The sequence below is a fragment of the Anas acuta genome, chromosome 9, assembly GCF_963932015.1.
Source record: "Anas acuta chromosome 9, bAnaAcu1.1, whole genome shotgun sequence".
Lineage (NCBI taxonomy): Eukaryota > Metazoa > Chordata > Aves > Anseriformes > Anatidae > Anas > Anas acuta.
Window position 1 is genome coordinate 18566172 of NC_088987.1, and position 24216 is coordinate 18590387.

The window sequence follows — 24216 nt, forward strand, 5'->3', positions numbered from 1 at the left end:
ATTTGAGGTGTTTTGAGGACATGCATTCTACTATTCAAGGCACTTCAGAAAGCAAACCAAAAAAATGAGAGTTTTTAAAATGACAGATTTTATACTTCACTGGAACCTAATAGCCAATGAATCAACTTTTTTGTTATATACTGACTCTGTCCATTGAGACAATCTCTCCTCTTTTCAAGCTCTAAAATGCAATCAAAGCACATCTTGCCACCATCTAGAAGCCTTTACCTCACTTCAGACTTGATCATTAGAGCTTGAACTTGGGTCCCTCAGAAACACAGATCACTGCTCAAAACCAGAGACACAACACTCCATAACATGTCACGAGGCATTTACAAGTAACTGTGCCTCAAATCTTGAGATTCACATTGAGTTAACATGAATGTCAGTTACAGAATCCAAATCTGTATAAACAGTCTCTTTCCCCAGCCACGCAGTGGATTACACTAAAATAAATTGTACGTGGAGACCACTAATGCAGCATGCTTGAAAATTGCACTGTGCCCATCTGGACAGAGCCATTTCTGGTGAAGTGAATACATGCCATTGTTTCTACTGTAAGTTAATTAGGTAGGATCCATCCACTGTAATAAAAATGAAACAATAGCAGAAGACCTTGTATGAGGACTAATGTATTGCACAGTCAGAAAATTTTGCTGCTATTTGCATGCTGCAGCGGCTGAACAGGAGATGAGACCCTGTTCAGGGTCAACAGGAGATGAACAGGAGATGAGTTCTACAGGCATAACCAAGAGGTTTGTTGTCGTCATCATTGGTGGAGTTGAGATTTTATTATACCAAAAATATGTTGCAAATAGTGATCAAGTTTTCAAAGTTTACACTGATGTTATAATTTCTATTATCTACTTTCTCCGGAAGAGCTTTACCCAAGTGATTATTGACATACCACAAGGTGGGAAAGCGAAGATGTAGCACGGGTTCATTTCTTAGCCCTTCTTAGGAGAACTGAACATGGAAGTCAAGCACTCTTTAGCATGAAGCCACATAACCAAGCCTCGATGGCTTGGTAAAACAAGAAACTAGACCCAAGTTTCCTTACCTGCGGAACCCTGCTCTCTTACCAACACCATTATTACTATCATGAAAAAATGATGGTCTCTCCTCAACATGCCAATGTTTTGTAGTTTTAAAGCTTTTCTTGTCGTTTGTAAAACCCTGCCATCAATCTTCTCATCTGTTAGTACCGTGTTAGTATTGCTAGCAGTAGCACGTTAGTTTCTGTTGCTAGAGGCGATTTTGTTGCCAGGTCTGGGACATCAGAGGGATATTGTCATTGTGGAGGGACGGTTGCTTCTGTTTACGTGTCAAACACACTCGTGCAGCAGAGCAGGTGGCGTAGGAGAACACGGTGTGGAGCTGGCTGAAGAACGCTTTGTTCTCCCTTCAGTTCTACTTTACTGACTATGGTGAAACCACTCATTAAAAGGGAAGGTAAGGAATGTTCTTAAATGAGTCATGTTTGTTCTGTGACTGTCAGACTGCATCCGTAACTGGTTCAGTAGCTCTATTCAACTAGTGAGCTCATTCCCATACAGCACATGGCACAGGGAGCCTTTGTACAGACAGCTGCAGGCAACATGCTTCATATTGGCTCCGTCTTCCATGGAGGAACCAACAGGTGTATCTCCACATCAGTGTGCTTGCAAAAGGGATGAGAAATTTTGAGTGTTCCCTTCCAAGACAAAAGTGCATTTAAATTATATACCTTTTTTTTAAACAGGAATTGAGAGAATGTATTGAAATCAAGTGAGGCAATATAATCAGAGTCACCATAAGCAATGTTAAACCTGAAAAAGCCAGCATGTAGAAGACAACCCTGGAAGTAACAGGCAAGTACAAAGACTTTGATGATTTAGTCAACGTGCCACATTATGGCTATACCCAAATCTTCTCAATGCCTTTTCTATAGAGAAAGTGGGGAAACACAAGAGGTAAATTAATTGACTGGTTATGTAATAGCCGAGATAAAGGGAGAATGGTATTTCATGCAGCATCATGAAAAGAGAACAGGTTACTGTGGGGTGGCACAGAGAGGATGAATGAGACAATGCCAAAAGTCACATCCCCAAAATGCTGTAAGTCTGAGACCACTTCAGAAAATGTGAAGCCCAAGCTGAAGTAACTCAGGTGATGAAAGAGATCTGAAAACTGTTAAAATCAGTATCTGTTACAGCAGAATGGCAAACCTAAGGGACAGGCAGTGCTGTTTAACCCTGTAGAGACAAATTGTGACTGAATTTGTTTTGAATTTGAATTTGTGAGTCTAACACTGTTAATCTGCATTGGTTTAATTTATGAAATTAATTCCCTAGAATACCAGCAGATGCTGGGCAGTGCCCATGCCGTGGCAGAGCACTGCTGTTCACATTGGCTGCTGCTGGTTTTTGAAATTCCCCAGGCTGTGCACCGGGGGGGGGGTCACAGCTTGGGCTCCCCAGCTGCCCCTGGGAGCCTTGCCTCCCTTGCACTTCTGGGCAATGCAGCAAGCAGGCAGCTGAACCTCCACCCAGCTTAGACAAGTGAAAAGGGAGGTTGGTTGTTTTGTTGGTTGTTTTTTTCTTCATTATGGACATTTTAAAAGCAAGAGAAGATTTTAATTATTTCCTTTTCAAAGAAAAACAAAGTTTAAAAGATAACCTTCATTCTGGCATTATAGATACATAGTGATGCGTCGTCCACTCTTGCCAGCACATTCAGAAAGGAGAGATCAGTTCTGCAAGCTCCACAAATTCTGCTATGGTCTACGAAGGAATAAAAAAATCAGGAATAGAAGCAGCTAGTTTGGATGGGTTGATTCCTTCCTCACGTCTGGGTCAAACAGGAGCAGGCATGTTAGGTTATTTATTGAAGGGCTCCCTTTACAAGGATAATGTATCTTTTTGCTTCTCCTAGTTTTAGGTACCGATGGTGTGATTGCGGTGTGTTGTACAGCCATACACAACTGAAGAAGAGTTCACACTGCACTTCATCATGTAGTAATGATCTAACTGCCCAAAGTTCATTCTGTGGTAAAATCCAGACACAGGGATGCCTGTAAAACAGTGGTGTCTTACTCGTGTCAGAAGAAGGCACTTCAGTATCCTACACAAGAGCTGATAAATCTGCATACAGTTAAGGGCAGTTCATAATGGGGAGAGCACCTCAAAGATGCTGCAACATTGCTTCCACAGAGCCAGCTTGGCTTTCTTACTCCAAAGAGATTCAGGTTCTAGGCTTGGCTGCAGAGCAAAGTGTGGGTTGGCTCCTCATCTAGGTTATAGACAAACCTTAAGGACACTGCTGTTTCCTACAGCTCCTCAGAGACGCCCTTTCTCATCCTCAGCAAAGGCTGCTACTGTATTTTTTCCATCTATCTGACAAACCTAGGCATCTCAAAAATATTTGTATTTTCAACCGGCATTTGTGTTCAAAGGGAACAGACATCTGAGTGGTCAAAAAATGCTTAGGATGGTGAGTGCAGTAATCAAGAGTTTTGCTTTTTGTATGTAGACACCCCTGAAAAACAAAACAAAACACAAAAACCACTCAGACTTTGAGACTTTTGAATGAAACAGAAGACCCTGAAACCTTTGGTGGTAGAGACAGGAAGATTTAGACTAAATTCATCTTTGAGGATATTGCTTACCATGGTTTCACTAATGATAATTTTTTGTTCCTAAACTACAGAAGTAAGAGATAGAGTAAAACAAAGGTTGTAACAGGGGAAGATTAGCATGACTGCTGTGGAGGCAGTGGTGGTGGCAACAGTGGTGTCAGTGTAAAATGTGGTTGTGAAAAATCCTAGTATGCTTGTAGGATGTTTCAGGCTTCTTTAGAAGAGATGTTTGTGCTAGCACTAAAGCATTTGGTGAGCTCTCACTTGGGCGAGAACACCTGCGGCTACTCTGGTCATAAGCAGTGGAACTGGCAGAGATGGACTGCAGGGATGGTACATGAAATAGTCACATAGAAGGAAAAGAGCGAAGAAAAGAGTAAGGAATATACATTGTTCCCAGATAGTTGTAACCAGAACAACAGAGCTTTTAAGAAAGGAAATTCAGAACAAATCTGAAGTTCTAAAGGGGGCCAAGAGTGCACACGGTTATCAAACGGTGCCTGATAAACCCACAGAAAGATGGCAAAACTGTCAAGACAGTTCCTGGTAGTAGAAATTGAAATTTGTCATCACAATTTGTAGGTGTCTACATAGCGGCTTGAAAGGAGGTGGAATTGCTCTTCACTGGTGCAATATGTATACCGTAATAAATCCGTATTTCAAGGTTTACTTTTTCTATAAAACTATATAAAGCTGTTTTACTTTCCCACCTCCTCAAGCAGTTTTAACCCCAGTGTCCCTCATTACATTAGATTCTGGCACTTGTGTTTTGCTTGCAATTAAACAAAATCACTGGATTCTGAGATTTAAAAAAAAAAAAAAAAAGGAACTCTCTCCCCTCTCTCCCTTCCCCATCATTTGACAGGGACTAGGAAAGATTTGGGGTTCTCTCTCCTCTGTAGCCTTCTTGGGTTATGAGGGAGGAAGTTTAACAAACTATAGGTTAGAACAAGGCTATGTGATGCTGGTGACACCTTTGATACGCCCAGCTCTCGCAGTGCACTGTAGTTAAGGCTCATGTTTTTTTTACTACAGATTATATCACATAGCCCCGCACTGCCTGGGACTGAGAGGTCTTGCCAGGCTCCTGGTGAAGCTGGACTATGGAGCAGATGTTTTCAAGGCTAACCCAGAGAATACGCAAATAACACAGTGTTGTATTGTACATCCTTTAGTTAAAAGAACAACCTGCCAATTATTAGATAAGCACTAGAAATTTGATTCTCAAATCCACTGACAACATTCAGTGGAGTAAAGCTGCAATATGGCCAACAGAAGGCAGAAAAGCCAGGCTTACCCGCCTTGGTAAAGCGGTTCAGCTAACAGCTGTTAAATTATAATTAGACTGTTCAGATGCTACGGGAGAAGGAAAGGCTGTTATTTCTGCAGTGTCATTCTAAAAGCTGCCTTAAAACAGTAATAACAGAGTGCCTTTGATATCTGGAAATTCCCGCAGTAAAATGTATTTAGTGTCTACCACATTTTTAATATTTACAGGTAGTATGAACTTCTGATAATAGCTGCCCAAGCCACAGGTGGCTTTACGAGGTTATATTCTCCTAGGTTAGAAAGACCTCAGAAAGCAAAAAGAGGTGGTTTGTTTTTGTTTGTAGTCATCATCACTGCCTAGTTTGCTTTCACATAGTGTTCTAACAGTCTCAAGAGTATCAGCTTTTATTCTCGGATTGCAATTTGACCATTTTTTCAGTTGTGTGAGATATTTTTTGAAATTTCAGGTCTGTCAGGAAGACTTAAAAGCATCTTGTTCATTCACTTACCTTCATGTATTTCAGCTCACAAAGCAAGGTGCGGGGACAGTCACTTCAAGGTTCGTTTTGTCCTTGAACTATCTTCTGTTGGCTTTCCAATGCATATGCACTTCGTAAACCATAACTTCGTAAACCACAGGAAACAGTCCTTTTTTCTCCCCGAGCTTCCATTAATTAGATAGAGTTGCTCTCTGAGCAGCATGCAAAATGCATTTGATTTTTCTCATTATCTTACCAGCCCTGCTATCCTCACCTTAATCTCCACATTATATAGAATTACATTTTTACAGTTTTACCCTTTTTTTTTTTTTTAATACTGAAGTTCCTTGTAAGTTAGAAAATGGGAAATCTGGATATTTTCTTTCAACAAAACTAAGCTAACTACCCAACCAGACTGTAAGAGTGCTAATAGAGTATTACCTCATTGTGCTTCCTTAATTATTAGCACAAGCCTTGTTTGGGCTTTGATCAGTTTCCTTTGTTCTTCAGTCTCACGTTCATATGCACCACTCAACCTAATTCACCTCAGTCCTTATTTGCTATTTCATATAAACAAGAATATTGACTGTGTGAAAGAAATCAACAATTGCTTTTTCCTAGCTTCTCCTTGGAGGCTCATAGTGTCCCCGATTAATCGCCAAGCTTGCTTAAGAGCTACCAAGGAAAAAATCTATAGCTTTACTAATAGAGAGCTGTCATATGAGGAAACATCTTGGTATTACCTGTTTCGGTGGGTTTGGATGGGGAGATGATATTATGCCCTCTATATACACTGAGGTGATTTGCAGGAGAGTGAGGCCTGTTGAATGAGAACGATACCCCGTATGGGTGAAGCTACAAAGCTGTCTAGGGCTTATCGTTATGCTTATATATTTTAAAATGTAGGTGTCATCACTAGAAGGGGGGAAAAAGCAGCTTCCAACTCTTGCCCCTTCAAAGAGCTTAATTACTTATCAGCAATAAGGATGGTAACAGGTCCCATGCCCCATTAAGCCATTACCCTCGTGGCAAGCATCAGCTGTTTCAAGTCAAGGCAGACGATGATCCTGCAGCAGAGTCTGTACCCCCCTCAGAGAATCCTTTCTCCCTTTAAAAGAAGCATCCAAAGTACACCAAGTGTCTGAACGAGCAGTACCTTCTGGCTGTGAGTTCCCTCAGTTAATGGTGCTCTATTGAAAGGAAAACCTATTTCGCCACTGAGAAAGTTAAGAGTAAGATCACATGCACTGAACACATTCACGAATCTGTTCTTCATGATTCTTTAACGGTTATACCAGTTTCCCCTTGCCCTTTTTGAACATGGGCTTCATTATCATTTATACAACAGGTTTTGTTTTCTTTTCTGTTAGACTGAATATATAAAAACTCAGAGTGAATTAAAAAATCTTAATTTCCAGAAGGCTTTAGCACTTAATGCAGAGAGGGAATGAAAGCTGAAAATGTTCAACTGTGCTTAAACCGTATGCATTCGGAACAGAAATGATACAAAAAGCATCCTCTTAAAACAAGATTTATTGGCACAAACATACATGTTACAAATGTATACAGTATTCTTGGAAAATACATTCACCACTTTCAAAAAAATCACCATCCACAGGAAAGTACAGTAATATCAAACTTGGTAAGTTGTCACAATTTTAGCATCAAAATGCATGCGGAATTTCATCATTTATAAACAGAATTCCACTGACCTCCAGGTAGAGCACTTTAAGAAATTTCCTGGTCTCCACAACATTTTTTTTCCCTCCCCAGGTAGCTGTAGTAAGACACAAATGGAGTGTTTTCTGTAGAGGCACAAAGCACAATTTCTTGCCCGGTACAGTCGGGTCTACAAGGTGAGAGGTGCTGTTCTCAGCAAAGACTTTCAGCTCCTCTCTGAATGAGTTCCTACATAGCTTAACACCACCCTGTGGCCTTTAAAAGGATGCAGTTAAAGGTTTGGGCTGGAGTTCAGTTTTCAAAAGGGCGACTGAAAACAAATTTCTGGTTATTCCTGGTAGAGGACATCAAGCTTGAGGAGCTAAAAGGAAGGAGGTAGAAGAAAGGTTTTTGTTTTGCATTGCCATTCCAGCGGCAGTGGATGGGAGTTGGCACCGCTAAGGGGACTTGTGAGGAGAACTGGTATCTCAGTAAATCCCTCTTCTTTGGTGCCACTGTAGCAACTTAGCAGCAATGTTTTGCCCCTCACCTCAAACAGTGCAGAGTCAGACTACCAGATGCCTTGAATCTGTTTGAATGCTATCGATAACCTCAGTGTTAGTGTCAGAGGAGTGGGTTTCACGTATGCAGAAGGAAGGGAATGCACTCGGTGGGGCAAGGAATATACCAAGTGGCAGAATTCATTGTGGAATCGCCATCCTTGGAGACTTTCAAAACTCAGCAAGACAAATGCTGGGCAACTTGATCAAACCTCAAAGCTGGCCCTGCTTTGATTGGACTAGATAAACCCCAGGAGTCCTTTCCAACCTAATTTTTCTATGATATAAAGGAAAGGCTTTTCCTCTCCCAAAGTAGAACATGGCACAGATTCCTTATCACGCCTGGATTTAGCAAGAACAGACGAGGTTTTTCATTGTCTCTCCCCATTAGTATTGGCTGATGCAGTATGCCCTCTCATCTCATGTGGTGGTAACAGACACATAGCAATGCAATTCTTCCCTCTCCTTCACTCCTTTCTCAGAGCTACCAGAGAACAGAAATTCTCTGTATGCTTAAGTGTGTGCTGAAGGAGCTTCCAGAACTGGGCACACTTGGCTTTTCGCTCTTAGAAGGCCAGAGTGTGAAATACCCAACCATCTGCCCATTTTAAGGCTACACTGCTGAGCTGCTTAGCTAGCACCACCAGAGGCTGCTTTAAGGTGTTAAAACTCAAGCAGAAGTCATTAAGAAAAATACTAATTAGCTGGCTGCAAACTCTCGTTTCCTGCAATGGCTAAAACAAGTTTATAATAAGAGTTCATATATTGCCACTAAGAGAGCATTTTATGTAGCAAAACTACGTAAAAGTTTCTCACAGTAAATACTGGCTGTGCTTTACCTTGTTCATATTTGGAAGGAGAACGCGTCACCCAAATGGCAAATGTCTGTCTACGTATATATGTGCTTCTTTTGGGATGGGGGAGGAAAAAAAAAAAAGTTGTCAAAAATGTAACCTCTACAACAGTTGGTGTTTCCTCCTCAAAATGTATTTTTGCAACAGACAAAGGATGTTTTTAAGCCCTGCTTTTGAGTAGGAGGTACTAATTTCTAAAACAGGTGCTGATAAACACAATGTGACTAATATTTTGCCACGTATGTGGTCGGGGGAGGGAGGACTTTTCATTTGCAAGACAAAGTAATGATGTTTTTCATGGCAAGTAGTGGGCTATTGGTAACATTTTATTGCGCGGACCTGTGAACACGCCTTAGCTACATTAGCATTTTATTTTATATCTAATCTAGGAAAAAAGCAAATGGCAAATGGGTTGAACTTCGCATTCTAATGAAAAAAAAAAATCTGTCATTAATGATTGGGTTTGGAAGCTAATTATTTGGGTATCCATATAGCTACTAATAAGTTAAGTAATAGGCAAAGAATACTTAAATAACTCTAAAACTGTATACCCATGGCCTTTACAATGCAGTTCTACTTTTATTTTGAGTCCTTTTTTTTCCCTTTGAGTTTCATGAAAGTGTCAGAAAGATGTCATTGCTGGCATACTGAAGTCCTTCCTGTACAACAAAAAGCCCAGTGGACATGCAGCATGCAGCTTTACTGCACCAAGCACTCTGGAGCCCTTACTTGACTGAAGTCCTTGAGCACTTCTGCAACAGACAAGAGTTGCACAGAAACTTTGGATGGTATAATCCCAAAGAGCTCTCTTTGCAAAAAATAATAGATCACCCTTACTGCATATGTCTCCTCTGCTTTCAGGAAAAAAAGAGAAAGTAAATTCAACTATAGTCAACAAGTCATAGCTCATGTGAAGTAGTAGTCCACATACACCTCAACAGACTAGCACCACTTAGTTTTAATGTACGAAAGGTGCTCCTAAGTATAGCCTCTCATAAAAAAGGAAGTTACTGAATGTTGGCTATATTTCACTTAAATCATTTCCCAATTTACTACCATGTCATTATCACGCTATCCTTTTTTGATGGAAGAGAGAGGAATCAGCAAATTTGATAAAATTACTGTTACTAGAAATGTTAAATAAATTTCATTAAAAATGCAGTGTTGCAATTAAAGTAGTTTAGCACAAATGCTGTTGTCTAGCAACCAGGAGCACCCTGCAGCATCATGTCGTTTTGAACTGAATTATGATCTAGGAACTGCGTTCTGCCTGCAGGGTTCTCGTCCTGTCAGCAGAGGCCTGTCTGAGGACAGCAGGGCATTTTGGGGAGAAGAATGTGCTCCACTCGGGCCTACCTCAGCTATGATTGAGGCCAACAATTACAACAGGACAGAAGGCAGGGAGTCAATTCAGAGGGCAGCAGAACAACCCCAGCCCCAGTATGCTATGCTCCAAATACATTACACTCCAAAAACACAAAGGCCTTCAAAGAGAATGAAGAAAGACTTGAAGAATAACGGAGAAGCCAGCCACTGTGAGAAGAGCTAAATAATGGACAGCTTTTTCATAATTATCTTTGTTGTTCTCTATAGCATTTTCTCTTTGAAAACAAGCACTTTGTCCTTTTAAACTTATAGCACATGGTTTCTTTGCTTGAATAGAGTGTTACGTATGAACCATGAGGATGTATTCATGTTTTAAACCAGTACAGGTTATGATTTTTGCTTTGGAGAATTAGCAGATGCGATCCAGTCATGACAGAATGGGGTTACTGCAGAAATGACTCATTGTTGGATAATCAAGTGTTTACTTCACCAAACTGCATGTAATCGGACTGCCACAGTTTTTTGCTTTATTGCAAGATGTAGCTTTTAAATGTCAGTGCATCAGGAAGAAAGGTATGCTCCTTGGGTGGCTCAGATCTCTTTTCATGCATGTGTTCGCAGACAGTCTTCTGAGTCTCAATGGAGAAAAACAGCCACTGAGAACATCAATGGAAACATAAATTAATGACATAAGGAAGGAAAATTAGTTGAAGAAGAAAACAAATTCATTTCTCCAAGTGGAATGGAGAAGAATTGTTGATGGAGAAAAGGAGGAAAAAAAGATGTGAGGTTCTGCTCTGATGGGTTTATACATCTCAGTCCAGTACCCCTACTGAAAATAATAATGTCACCATCTGAGAAACCTTCAGCCAATCATTTCTCTAGAGAGAAGTCTATTTTTTTCCAACTTCGTTCTTCAGCCTTCTTGCTTTTTCCATCTAAAGAAAGGAATTTGAGGGTTCTTATGCTTTGTCTAGTACGAAGGAACACATGCACAAATGGATCACTTCTAGCAAGTGGGACCTAAATCAGGTGGGAGAGCTGAACTGGCTGGAAGAGCATCTCGCTCTTCTGACTGCACATGGGAACCAAAGGTTAAGATCTGTTACAGTCCTAAGGTTCAGGTCAGAACGTGAAGCCAGACCAAAGAGACTTTGGCCTCTTTCGGGCCTTTCTCCAGTACTCACTGTGTACATTGGGAGTGAGCCCAGTGTCTTAGACGTCTACTGATTTAGTCCTCTTCCCTGTTTAAAGGGCAGGGTCAAGATCTAAAACCTGGGTCACACCCAAGTACCCTCTTGTTTGTTGCAAAGATCTAGCATCAACACAAGCAGTAGAGATACTAGCATCCAAAAATACTAAGATTACACATACTTCCACTGGGTCAATAACCTCCCATGGGACAGAGGAAAAAAAAACCACTCCATAAAAGTATGAAGAAGAGTTCAGTAACCATCCGAACTTCCAAAAGTTCCTGAAATTTCAGTCTGCTGTTACGGATGCACTTCTGAGAAACAGACCACCGTTTTACACGTATGCTCGAACAGAGATGTCAAGTCATGAGCTTGCGTTTAAGAGCTAAAACCCATGGTATTCAGACAAGAAGTAGCTTGACTGTTCAGAAAGTAATGAGAAGGCCTGTCAGAGGAACAGGGAGAGAAACATGACGGTAACGGAGGGATTTCAAAAGCCTTTGCTTCCAAGACAAAAACACAGGAGACTGTGGCTGTTCTAAGTAACTCCTCATATAGTTATAACTGGCATTGCAGATGTTTTAGTCACTTACCGCAGACCACCCTTTAAAAAGAAAAAAGCCAAGTATTTTACTTGCCTCATCTACTCCAGGGCTCACCTCATGCAGGTTCCAATGGAACTGAAGTGCCAGCTTTAAAAATCAAACTGACTGCATTTCTAAATCACTTCTTATCCTATAGATGCTTGGTTACATTCAGGATCTTTATCAGATTCTCCCCTCCTCCTTCTAATAATCTTGGATTATGTTGGACTAGGTTGGATTGACTGTGCTGTTACATAATGTGGTCAAGTGAAAAGCAGGTTAAGTGTCCCTGTTTGGGCTTCCTCACTACTTGTTCCTGCAAGCTCCATGTACCAGATACTTAAGTTTAGAGCCCTATTTACGTTATTGCAAGATGAGCTAAATTAGAAGGGAGAAGGTGTAAAGCTCAAGCAGGACCTTAATAGCCTGTGGAGAGTGGTTGCAAATAACACTGCTTAAACCTTGGGAGTTAATGTGTAGTCAAGTCGAACAGCAGCTGTGGGACAAACCCAGACCAGCTCCTAACCATCCCATTTCAGCTGTGCTGTTCCTGAATGCCATGTCATGCTGGCATCCTAGCTGTACAGCTGGAGCCCAGAAAGCAGGGGAGGGGTGCTTCTCATACAGACAGAATATGCAAGTCTCAGATGATGTCTAACCCTGGCTAAAGCTATCAAACCCCTCGCTCCCAGCCAGAGAAGTCTTCAGTTCAGTCCCCAAGATGGCAGTCATAAATTAATCAGCCTTGCAGTCTCCTGAGGTTTTTCCACGAAGCAGGTAAAAGGGAGCCCCTCTGTGCCTAAGCCTGGGCAGTAATTGGTGATGAAGAGGCGTAGCTGAGATTCTGCACAGTAATTGAAATTCTAACTGGTGCTGAATAAACAAGAAGGAGTTAACCTTTATACGGAAATTTGCTATTACAAGTAGGCAGTTGTAGCTACGCATACACATTTTAAGTGCAGAGGCAATGAGCGGAAAGCAAATCAATCCTGCCTTAAACACAAATAAGATCTCCAACTGCGTTTATATAGATTGTCCTCTGTACCACTCTGTGTGTATGTGATGGTGTTGCACAATCCGTGACCCTGAGCAGTCCTATATTACCGTGTTCTCAGCGCAGGATAATTAACCCTCTGCAGGAGCAGACTCTGGGGCTGTACAGCAGGGAAGGACGCACTTGTTCATGCTTCCTGGGCTGAATTAGATATGCTACATGGCTCATCTTACCAATTGCCACCAGTCGGTGCAGCACAGCTAGCAGAGTTGAACATATACAAGCATGCTGTAGTGCACCCAAGTTAAAGAGTTAAACACATGAATTTAACACATTTTATTAGCACAGAGGAGAAAATCGTCTTTTCATGAACATTTCACAACCCACTAGAAGCTAGGTTTTGTGACTTCACTCTTCCTTGCAAATTCTTACCAACATCTAGGAGTCATCCCTGTTGGTTACTGTTTTGAGGGAGAACAAGTACACATGCTACAAACAGGAGTTTCTCTTCTCCAGTCTCCTCTAAAGCTCCCATTTTGATTACTAACTTGCTTGAGCTAGGAGCACCTATGCTCTGTATGCTTTCAGCACTCTCATTATAGTTTCATTTGGAAACTTTGCATCTTTGTAGCTAGAGGATTCAAACTCCTTGCTGTGTATCTGCTGCTTCCATCAGCTAAGTAGCCACTTCAGACTCTGGCAGGAAATCCCACTCTCTACATTGAGGATCTGTATCGGCGTATGACCTTAATGACCTCATCTCCAGAGAAAGCTATCTTTAGCTCAGGAGTCCTTTCAGCATTCCTATAGAAAAGTCCCATGAGGATCAAGTCATGTTCAGCATGGGTATGGGTGGTCAGGTCCCACCCTCAGGAGGTAACTTCTGAAGAGCTAGCCAAATATCTCAGTAGTTTAAAAAGGGTCCTGAAGTTGGATGGCTTATTCTTTTTCCAGCAAAGGCTCAATTATACATAGTTAATCAGTTGTAGCACTTCATGGAGTCAAGCCCTTAAGGACAGCAAAGTTTTCTGTCTGATCCATGAGGATTTCAGAAGCGTTCACCTACTTAGGTGAGGAACTGAAGCGAACAGGGCATACCAGTAGCACATTAGTAACTCTGACAGTTACTAATGTTTGAAGGTTACTTCTATTTCATTACAACTGTGGCCACCTGCTAGTTAACAACATGAAACAGTACATGTGAAAATGAAGTAATAAATATATGGAAAAGTAATGCAGCTGAAACCATTCAACTAAGCATTACTTATTCTCTCCACAAAATTCTGCTTAAGCACAGTTTGAAAATAGATCCAATGCAATGAACTGGTCTGATTCTCTGTGTGTTGTTGTTGTTTGTTTTGTTTGTTTTTGGTTTTTTAATCTAAGACCACATCAAGAGAGATACTAGGAGTATTTGCTAATATCACTATTTTCAATGCCCTAAGTTGCAGGCAAAAACAAAAACACAAAAACATCACCAAAAACCCTTCTTTAAAAAAAAAATATCTAGCAATTCTTAGAAGTACCAAAGAAGTCATTCTAAAACAACCCTGTCAGGATTGCCTGGCTCAAAATTTGATAATTCATTTTTAGCTTGGCTAAATATGTTTAAAACCTGGTATAACTGTCTCTGAATTCTAACCACATCCCTCTCAAAACAAACTATTCAGTGCTTAAAAAGGAAATCAAACATGGAAATTGAATATTTAGGAGCAACCCTACAACTATAGCATAGTTGCTATAGCATAGCAAGAATTTTCCCCAAACTGCAATATATCTTTTAATTATATCAAATGTTGGTTTAAGTATGAAAAGTATCTCAGCTGAGCACTTGATAAAGAAGATATAATTTATGAATCACACACACACAAAAATTAATTTTTTTAAAAGCCTATTAACACCATCTGTTTGGAATAGTGTTTCTCTGTCTTCTTGGGCTCCAGGAAAACTTTGCTAGGCACCATTCCTTTCCTCGGCCCCTCTCTCTGCTATTCCTTCTGTTTACCACATCCTTCTCTTCCTGATTTTTAATTTGTCCTCACAGTGGGGACCATTTCTGCAAAACAGTGCAGAGGCAGCTTCCTACAATTGTGCTGGAAAGCCACAGACATCACCAAAGTCATCCATGTGCTTCAAGTTAGGGCAGTAAGTATTGGGATTTGGCATTCAGGAGAGTCCCATGAAGTCTGACAAACACCACCTCGAGTTTTTAGCAAGAGTCTGCATCTTGGTCATGTATGGTGTTTGTGTTACTATTTTTGCATTTCATGTAGCTTTCCCAGGATTCTGCTAGCTAATATTTTTTGGTTGTCATACAGGTTTCTTTCTGTCTTTCACACTGAGGGCTTCTTGGTTGTACCCAACACCCCACAAGGGAAAATTTCAATCCATAAAAGGCAGTCCTATTTACTTTCTGCAGGCAATGCGTGTAGGCATGGATACCACAACTAATCTAAAAACCTGTGTGTTCGGTTGGCTAAGTATAGATGTCACACATCCTAGGAATACTTGCAGACACCACTCTTTTCAAAGTGTAGTAGAGACTCACTGCCTCAAAAAGCTGCATCTGATAGCGGATTTTGCCATCCAACTTCAGGTGCTCAGACTGAGAGTTTTGGCCCTCGTGTTTGCTGAAACCTTAGTTTTGGGTCCAATCCACCTTACAGCATCCCTTTAAGCAGGAGCTTCCCCATAGCCGCTTTCTCTGATTCTGAGATGTTTGGAATGCTTTTCATATATTACAGTTTCTGAAGGTCAGTGCGTACACATTTTAAGACACAGTGATAAAACAGTGTATGGAACTACTTGGCAGTATTTGGCTGGTACAGTTTCTTGTGGAAACAACAGAATTCCAAAACACACCACATTGAATGCTTATGAGTTATTACAAGCAAAAATCCCAAGACACTGGGAATTAAAAAGCGGAGTTCAACAAAGGAACACTGATACTGTTGGTTGATATGAACAAAGTTGTGCCAAGTCATCGTCCTTTGCTTTTTCAAGTGGAGAAATAAACTGGGAAAGGAAGCAGAAGGGGAAAATATGATGTACAACAGCAGTTATGACAGTTACCATTGTGCTTTAGCTCACAGAAGCATGTGCTCCCAGGGGAAGGCAGAGACCTTCAGCACATCCTGCTGAAAGAGCACGACACGTCTAGCACACAGCATGCCTCCCTGCTGCAACAGGGCTGCTGCCCCCCGTCAAAAGGCTCTTAGAGGGAGAGCTGGAGTGGAAAGCAGGGGAGACTGCAGCCCCAGAAACAAAGGGCAAGGCCTGATGTTGATGTGAGCAGCCACCCCCAGTTTCAGCAACACTTGCAGCCCTCCACGGCATAACTCCAGTGAGCAGCCAGCCTGCCTTTCCAGGGCCCCAGCACCAGGACAGTAGGCAGCCTGGTTTGGGCCATGCCACCACCCGTGGCAGCTTGTTGCTGTGAGGAACTACCCTATCTATCCATATCTATAGCCAGCCCTGCACTGAGGGTATGATCTTGTTCACATTCATTAATAGCACTGGGGAGGCCATGCAGACCTCGTCTGTGGCAGCATTTGGACACTCGATGTCAACCCGAATTGTATACTTGGGAGCATCTGTGAATGAGTACACCACTGAGTTCAACACACAGGGTCCTTCCCGAAGCTGCCAGCTTCAGAGAATATTACAGAAGGATCAAATAGACTGAAAAATAATTTTAAATCCAGAGCTTATATGCATTTAAATTTCACCAAACCTGCACTAGATCTCACTAAGGTGAGCCATGACCTGGGTTTAATGATGTGACATTCAAGTTTGTGATTCAATGCCTTAAAACACAACCTAAGCACGTCAAACCTTCTATTTCTGTTTCCAAACTTAGCAAGGCAGGCATCCAACATTTAAAACCATGAGGAAAAAAAGTTATTACTTATAATAGAATTACTTATATATAATTTCAGAGTTAACATTTAAGGAGAAATTATGAGCCATCAAGTCTGCTTTTTCAGTTTCTTGTTAAGATATCACAGAATACTTGATGACGCCTATGTACACAGCAGCCAGTTCAGTGCCTGCACATCTGTCTTCCCAGGCTGCTGCCCTAAGCTGCAGAACAAAGGCCTGTCTTTCCTTTGAAGCCACTTGCCTGGAGTACCCAGTTAATATAGTTAATTAATATCTAGCCATTTGCCATTCTTGCCGTATCAGAGTTACGAAACCCTGCAATCATTCTGGGTCACTCTGGTGCCAACGTTCGTAAGACTAATAAACTTCCACATGCATCTCAATCCATTTAGTCGTGTTTACAGGTGCTCCTGTAAGCCTGCTTTACAGAAGTACCAGAGGAAAATGGAAACATGCCAAAGATGAGGCGTGTAATTTGAGAGCTGGGAATTAATTCACATCCACGCTGTAGCCTCCTGGTGAATCGCTTCTGGGTTACTAGCTGTATTGTATAACTCCAGAAATCCCCCTTTTAGGAGTTAATGCCATGTTACGGGAGAAGGATCACAGGAGAGCACCTGAAGAGCAGCACAGAGGAATTCCAGCCGCTCCAGCTTCACTGGGCTCCCAACTTAAATGCCTCTGTGTGAGTGCGTGTAGCACGGGGAATAAACAGGAGGAGTTAGGGACGTGCACACGCCTGTCGGGCTATGATCTTACTGGCATCGAGCTGGAGCTAGCTGGTCTGTAAGGCCCTTTCCAACTCAACTCACGCTATGACTCCATGCAGTTATGTCACATAACAGCTGCTGCTAGCCCAGCGGTTACATAACGAAACGTTCAGTTCCTGTCATTACGAGATCCCTGGCTCCCAACTAGCACAAAGGCCATAATTCATTCACGCGCTCTCCTTCCTGTAACAGGAGGGCAGAATGAGATGATCTTAGAGACAAGAAACCAGTAAGACTTTGGGCCACCTTTTACCAATATTTAGGTGTTCAGCATGCAAAGGGTTTCTCAGAAGCACCAGTATCTCAAATTCCAGATGATTTGGTGGAAACTAGGCATCTACATGCTTTTTTAAAAATATAATGTCCATTTGCATGTGGGCCTTTACCCTCATCTTCATAGGCATGAGCTAATTCAGTGATTACTGTTCTCACTAGAAGCAGCTAGGACTGTGGCCCTGGTTCTAATGAAGATATCTGATGCTGCATAAAAAAGCATACAAACATGAAAAGGGAAAGTCTTTAATCCTAGGGAAAGTTATGTAACTTGCTAATGTAAAATGCATTAAACGTCAGCAAATTCCACCTATGTGTCCAAGGAGCTTGCAGTAATTCTCACTATAAGAGCATGACACTAGAAGGGGAATTTCACAAATTAATTCATTTAAACATTTTATATCCCTTTCTGTTGTTGTTGTTCTGTTTTCTAATTTATTAGCACTTTGTAAGTCACAGAGATCTCAGATCATAAATGAAAGAAAAAATGAATTACTCACTTATAATTATAATGAGAATGACTGCGCATACTACACCAAGGATGATCATCATCTATAAAAAGAAAGTTATGAGAAAAAAGAGAAAGTCAGGTTTTCACATGAAAAACATTAACTACTGAGGTTTTTTTGCTTTTATTTTGTGGCCCTTTCTGCGCGCTTTTACTTCTTGCAAAGACTCACTGTATTCAGTGTGACTAAACCTAGCTCAAAATCTGTGTCTGTAGCTCCAAAAAGCCCTGCTTCCTGCACCCCGGCACAACAACTGCTAGAAGTCCAGGCAAACTGCTTAGTTGAGTTTCTAACCTAGATCCACTTCTTTCTGGAGCGTTTGTATGTGTCCTTTACCCAGAATATTCTGTCTTGCTTTACATTTCATAGCAGTGTGGATTGAAAAGATGAAGCAGGTAACAACAGACTGGTAAAAAGTGCATATTGCATTCTCCTTTGGAAACAGGTGGTTTTATGTGGCTGGACATGAACTGTCAGTAGCAAAGATGGTTTAGAAGGGAAATGGGAATTAAGCTGAACTTTTGACATAGTGTTCATGGGTTGGTGGTGCATGAGTAGAAGGAAGTAAAGTTGTGGGGTCTTATGTGAATAAAGGGAGCTTAAGTTTCTGGGTCCAAAAAAGAGAGCTCCTGGAGAAGGTCTGAAAAAGCAGAGGAGAGTGAAATTCCCTCTACTTAAGGGAAAGGATAAGGCTTTGAGGACAGCAGACGAGACAGCTGGTCAGCTGGTTGATTAAAGATCTGCTCTACAATCTGCACCTCTTTAAAAGAGACTGGCATTTCCTCACTTCTCACAGCAGGTTGTGGACCACCCCCTGCTTTTTTTTTTCTTTTTTTGTAGTTGACCATCCTAAAGAACAAGAAGCTGATCATCTCCCACTTATTTTCTCCAGCTTCTGGTATTCACTACGCCTGATTGGGTTTTGTGGTTCACACAGGGAACTCACGTGAATCACCATGAAATCTCTCCTATCCCTATCTGCAGACACTAACAGAGGCATTGGAATTTGGATCCAGATTGTAAATACTGCAGAAATGCTCTAAAGAATAGATCTGGTAAAGATCAAAGTTGTTTGGCATATTATTTGGATTCTGGAGGTCGAGGCATCCTCTCCCCTTGACAAGAAGAGACCATTTAGAGATCCCATTCTAGAATCAAAGTCCCAATAGATGATGCCTGCCATGAAGCTATTCTTAACAGGAGATCTTTGTACTCCTTACCTTGCAATTTTTCCACCAATATTTTCTCTTCAGTTTTGCTGCACTGGTTTCAAACTGTGAGGCACCTGCTTGCAATGCATCTGCCCGGTTGTCAAGCTCTGACAGCTTCTGGTCTCTTTCTAGCACCTTGTCCACGTTCATTCTCATGATATCGACCACCTGCAAAGGTATAGCCCCATGTTAGAAAAGCCAAAGGTCACCCATACATTCACACTCCAAATTATATCATAGTGAAACCCGTCTTTTGCCATTTTGCCATGTGATGGCAAGCACTTGGACAGAGCTCTAACACCATGCTATGAAAACAGACACACTGAGAACAAGATAAACACAGCTAAACTGTGCCCAGATGGCCTTAAAGGTTAAAAAAAAATAAATTACGAAATACAGTAATTAGTTTAATTAAAGCTTTTGATTTCCTTTAGCATGCAAAGAACTGTTTCGCTATAAGTACAAAAAAACTGATAGAGACCAGTACCTCTACTACAGTTTGGTTGAAAATTGTCCAGTCATCACTAAACACAAGCCATTATTTTCCTTATGCATTTAATATGATTTCCTTATCTGAACTAGAGAAGTTGACTAGGTAAAGGCCATTCTAAGAAGAACAATATGTATTTCCTGACCAAGAAATCTGCTCATTCTGAGAGAGGGATGTTTTTCCTCAGACAAGAGACAAAATTCAGCCTGAAGGGTAACAGGGAACTCACGTCCCATCGATGGAAAAAAACGTGCACATCCAGTACACAGAAGGTACGGCCTATTTATGCATATATTTTATACATTGTGCTGGAGAAAGATCCTCTTCCAGAAAGCCAATAATCCTAATGAGAAATCCTGTACAAACTCATAAATTGTAACAGAAATGTTAGATGGTACACCAGTCTCAGATTTGTTTCCTTTATCCACCAAACTTAAAATAAAATAAAACGTTTTGGTCAACTGAAATTTTCTTCATTACTTTTTCAAACCAAAACCTTCTAGGCATTTAATTTCATATCAGATTAAAAATAAATAAATAAATCTCAGCTGGTATTTAGTTAAGTTTTGTCTTCGTACAATGTATCATAGTAAAAATTTTGAACTATTTGAAAATGCTGAAACAAAATACTGTAAAAATTTCCTACCACTTCTCTCCTTTTTTGGCCAGAACTATTTATTGAATTTAACATGAATGCTGTGAACATTTGTTCATCCAAGACTGCATTTTTGTCAAATAAGTAAATGTTTGTCTAGCCTAAAAGCAAGCCTTAGAAAATAAGTTCTAGGATGCATAGAGAAATTACAGGGGAAAACTCAGCAAAATACAGCTGAAATGCAGAATTCAGAGGACTGCAAATCATTTTAATAATGCCAAAAATTTGCTTTTAAGCAAAATCATGAGCTTTGAGTTTTGCTTTGGGATCTGAAGTGCTGTGCACCACAGCAGCTGGGGCAGAAGAGTAGCCGGAGCAATGTGGTGCTCTGCCCTGGTGTTTGCTGCCACCTACAGATTGCTTTCCCACAAGACATGAAAGAAAAACGACCAGGAAAGATCTAGCAGGGACGCTCAGAGGAACGCTCAGCAGATCAGACAGAGCCTTCTGTGCTGTAAGCCCCAGGGCCTTCACAGGACTGAAAGACCAGTAGTGTTTGTCTCCCCTGGCTAGTCTCATGCTGTGATTTAATGATTAAATGTCCATTCCCTATTAAGCAATATCTGCTGGACATGCGATAGCCACTCAAAACTACCCCATACCAACCTCCATCTCCCTCTCAAACTGGAGCTGAAGAACATGTGTATGCTAATTACCACCTGCATAATCCTCAAGTCCAAGAGCTACACACTCTCCTCTCCTACTGGGTGAGAGTTCCTGACAAAATGACTCCATCATGCTTCACAAGAACTTGCATGGGCTTCAGTGAGAATTACCAGGCTGTGGAATATCTCAGACAGAAAGTGGGGGCTCACTGGAGCCATCTCCTTTGATGTGCTTGAAGAGCCCTACATGTCTGACCTGCATTACTCCTTTTAAGTAATAATGAGCAATTATTTTTCATCTTTTAGGGACAAATACTTTTACTGTAGCTCACATAAACAATTACAGCACCGTTATGAAGTAATACGTTCAGTACCAGAAGTTTATTTCATTATTCTGACCCAAGACAAAAGCTGAAGTGTAATGCTCCTTTCTCTGCTTCAAGAGACACTCCATTAACATCAATGAAGTTACAGTGATGTGAAAATCAGTGATAATGAAAGAACCAGGCCTAGATATTTCTGCAGACAGAGGATGTTCTTGTGATCAGCTCAAAGCATCAACAAAAGAGAGGCCAGAAAGACCCTGGTTCAGGTTTCAGCAAAGAAAAGTTCTCAAAGAGACAAACCTCAATCTGACAGATGTATTTAATTCATCTTAAGAAAGGCATTTGAGTTGGATGTTGTGAGGTCTTTTACAGTATACCTAGAGCTTTTGAAAAGCAGCCTTTTTGCTGGTAAACAGCTATTTTCTATCTTTTATTTTACTGACTTTGAATCAAAGATTCACACAGGCCCTGGCCATTTCCACATGGGCAGTAATTAAGTACTTAAGTCTTTGTAGGGGTTTAGCAAAACTCTGTACTAAGTAACCAGCACACAAATGTGCACAGAAAGTGTGCAAGGATGCTACAGCTGCTGCTGTACCCCTGTTACACTCAGGGTACACCCATGAGCAGCAGTATGCTCAGTCACTCCCATTACCACGGCAGTTAGGTGGATGCTGGCATTACAGCCAAGGTGTCAGGGATTTTCTGTATACTACAAGAATTTAAGAATCCATGCTGGAACAGGCACATGTTCCTCCAGGACCATTCAGAAGGAGTGAGGACTTGTTGAAGATGTTGTTGTGATGTCATGTGTGGGTGCCTTTCTTTGGGGATAAATTCTGATGATTAATCGTTACAGCTCTGACTAATAAACACAGCCCTCACCTGTGCAGCACTCATAGCTTGCATATATCTACAAGAGGCCAGAGGTTTGTCTCTATAAAACAGCCTGTGAGATTAGTATCCAAAATTTAGGAATGCAGGAACACGTTAAAAGAGCTGATTCACTATGACATCTCCTCCTAATGTGACTATCTGTGATGAATTCCTGAATCAGCACCGATGTCCATATTCATGCTGCGGAAGTGTTACCAGTACAAGAATGTTCACACTCAGAATACCTCCTGCACTGTCTGCCTCCTCAGAAATGCCATCCTTTGGAAACCCTCATTTCCTAGACCCACCATCTTCAGACAAGCAGGATCACTAGTGAGGCAAGCATCTTAAAGAAACAGAAATCACAACACCAACCATTTGTTGTGAGCAACAAATCACGCAGAGCGACTTACCTCATCCACCCGGGCTTGTGTCTGCTGCAGCCGTTTGCTGCTTGCCACATTGGCAGGAGGTGGCCCTACAGCCCCAGCACCGGTGGCACCTTGGGTAGGAGGAGCTGGAGCAGACCTAGATCCAAAAGAGAGAACATAAAAAGTGACCGAATCCATCTTCACCTGTTCACTACTCTCTTCTGGAGCAAGTCAAAGGTTTGTATCTCCTTTAAAAGGAGTTGTCCATTGTCTGACAGCCCTCCATTCCTGGATCACAGCCCTGATGTCCCACTCCATCCTACTCTGCAATTAGTTTGCACGCTATTTCTTGTTGGGTCCATATCAAACTCCTCCCCTCCCTTGCTGCCTCTTTAAAAACCAAGCAGTTCTGATCATCTACCCTAAATTAGTCCAAGGACCAATCTGATCACGGGCCTGGCTAGCAGGGCAGAGCTTATATCCCACTAAGAAAACAGACTTTTGTCCAGGCATTTTGTGTTGATATTATGGGAGCGAGGGCTGCAAGCCTGTCTTCCTCTTCAGCATGCTGAAAGACGGGCTCCCCTGCTCCTTGATGTCAGGCTGGAACCTAACCAAGTAAAGATAAACAAAGGAGAAGAGAGAGAAATGGAGGAGGAAGTGGGGGCAAGAACCACACTGCATGGGGTTAGTCATCTCAGGCACTCAGCAATATTTAAACACCCCACTGATGGCCATCAAATGCCCCCTCTGAGCAGCTGGCCAGGCTTCAACACCTGCCATGGACCCAAGATGAATATTTGCAGCAATGCTTTGAGCAGAGCCCTGATCTAAGCATCAGCTCCACTCTTAAGCATCAACATCAGTTTCCCCCAGGCTTGCTTTAAAATAACAGAAGACAGAGTGAAAGCCCCTCGAAATGCAACAGGGGATCAGGTCTATGCCAGTGCACAAGCTTGTGCAGGCACGTCACCTTGCTGGCCTGAACAGGGTCCGTCAGCCTCAGCCTGTCCTTCTTCACACCCTCACTTCCAGTGTGTGAAACCTTCCCTTTCCTTTCAAGGGACCCCTGCCACCTCTTCCTGCAGGGAAATAAAACCCTTCCTGGAGCTGCAGAGGAAATCCCTTAAGCATGTGGACTGAAAAATATCAGAAATCCCACTCCTGCATTACCAATGCCTTCCCACATCGACAGACCGAGAGAACACAGTGTTTCTCTATGAATCATTCTCTTTTACACCCTGGGGTCTGATTAATGCTGCTGGAATTATGGCCCCATTAAGACACAGTCAAAGTGCCTAGAGGCACCTAAAGTTTGTTCCCTAGAGGTACCTAAAGCTGCAAAATTCAGTTTGACAGCACTGCCTGTGGGCTGAGATCCCTACAGATAACTGGGACCCTCACACTGACTCCCAGCGATGAAGCTGCTGTTAGCAGACCTGGAGCACTGCTGCATCTCACATTTCTTTTTTAAGCAGCAGGTGAGAATGGCATTGCCAAGCTGTAGTTGAAAGAAAAGAATTTGAGCTGTACAGAAATTGCTTACGCCTTGAGGACTTCACTGCCCCTATTAAAAACATAAAAGACCAGATGCTGTTGCCACCTGCAACAGAATTACACCACTGAAGGACCGTGGGCCGGGATCTCAGCAGAATTTATTCTGAGTTTACACAGTCGTCACAAAGGATCAAAATCTGACCATAACATATATGAG

The 24216-nt window shown here is 41.7% G+C and overlaps 1 protein-coding gene and 1 long non-coding RNA gene across 5 annotated transcripts in view; both read right to left on the reverse strand.

Moving 5' to 3' along the window:
• Positions 1–1135: 1135 nt before the first annotated feature.
• On the reverse strand, positions 1136–6511 carry LOC137861027 (uncharacterized). Its single transcript, XR_011099326.1, has 2 exons — positions 6108–6511; positions 1136–3516 (listed from the first exon to the last, which is right to left on the reverse strand). It is a non-coding gene; the product is annotated as an uncharacterized lncRNA (long non-coding RNA).
• A 368-nt stretch (positions 6512–6879) lies between these two features.
• LOC137861026 (vesicle-associated membrane protein 2-like) overlaps positions 6880–24216 on the reverse strand; it is a 47455-nt gene continuing 30118 nt past the window's right edge. For 2 of the 4 annotated variants that reach the window (XM_068691992.1, XM_068691995.1), the window contains exons 2-5: positions 22545–22659; positions 19189–19347; positions 17960–18011; positions 6880–9189 (exon numbers count right to left, since the gene is read on the reverse strand). In XM_068691992.1, coding sequence (XP_068548093.1) covers positions 9137–9189; positions 17960–18011; positions 19189–19347; positions 22545–22659 — 379 coding nt within the window. In that variant the 3' untranslated portion in view covers positions 6880–9136. Of the gene's footprint in view, positions 15550–17959; positions 18012–19188; positions 19348–22544; positions 22660–24216 lie in introns of all 4 variants that reach the window. The other 2 variants (XM_068691993.1, XM_068691994.1) reach the window with 2 other exon arrangements.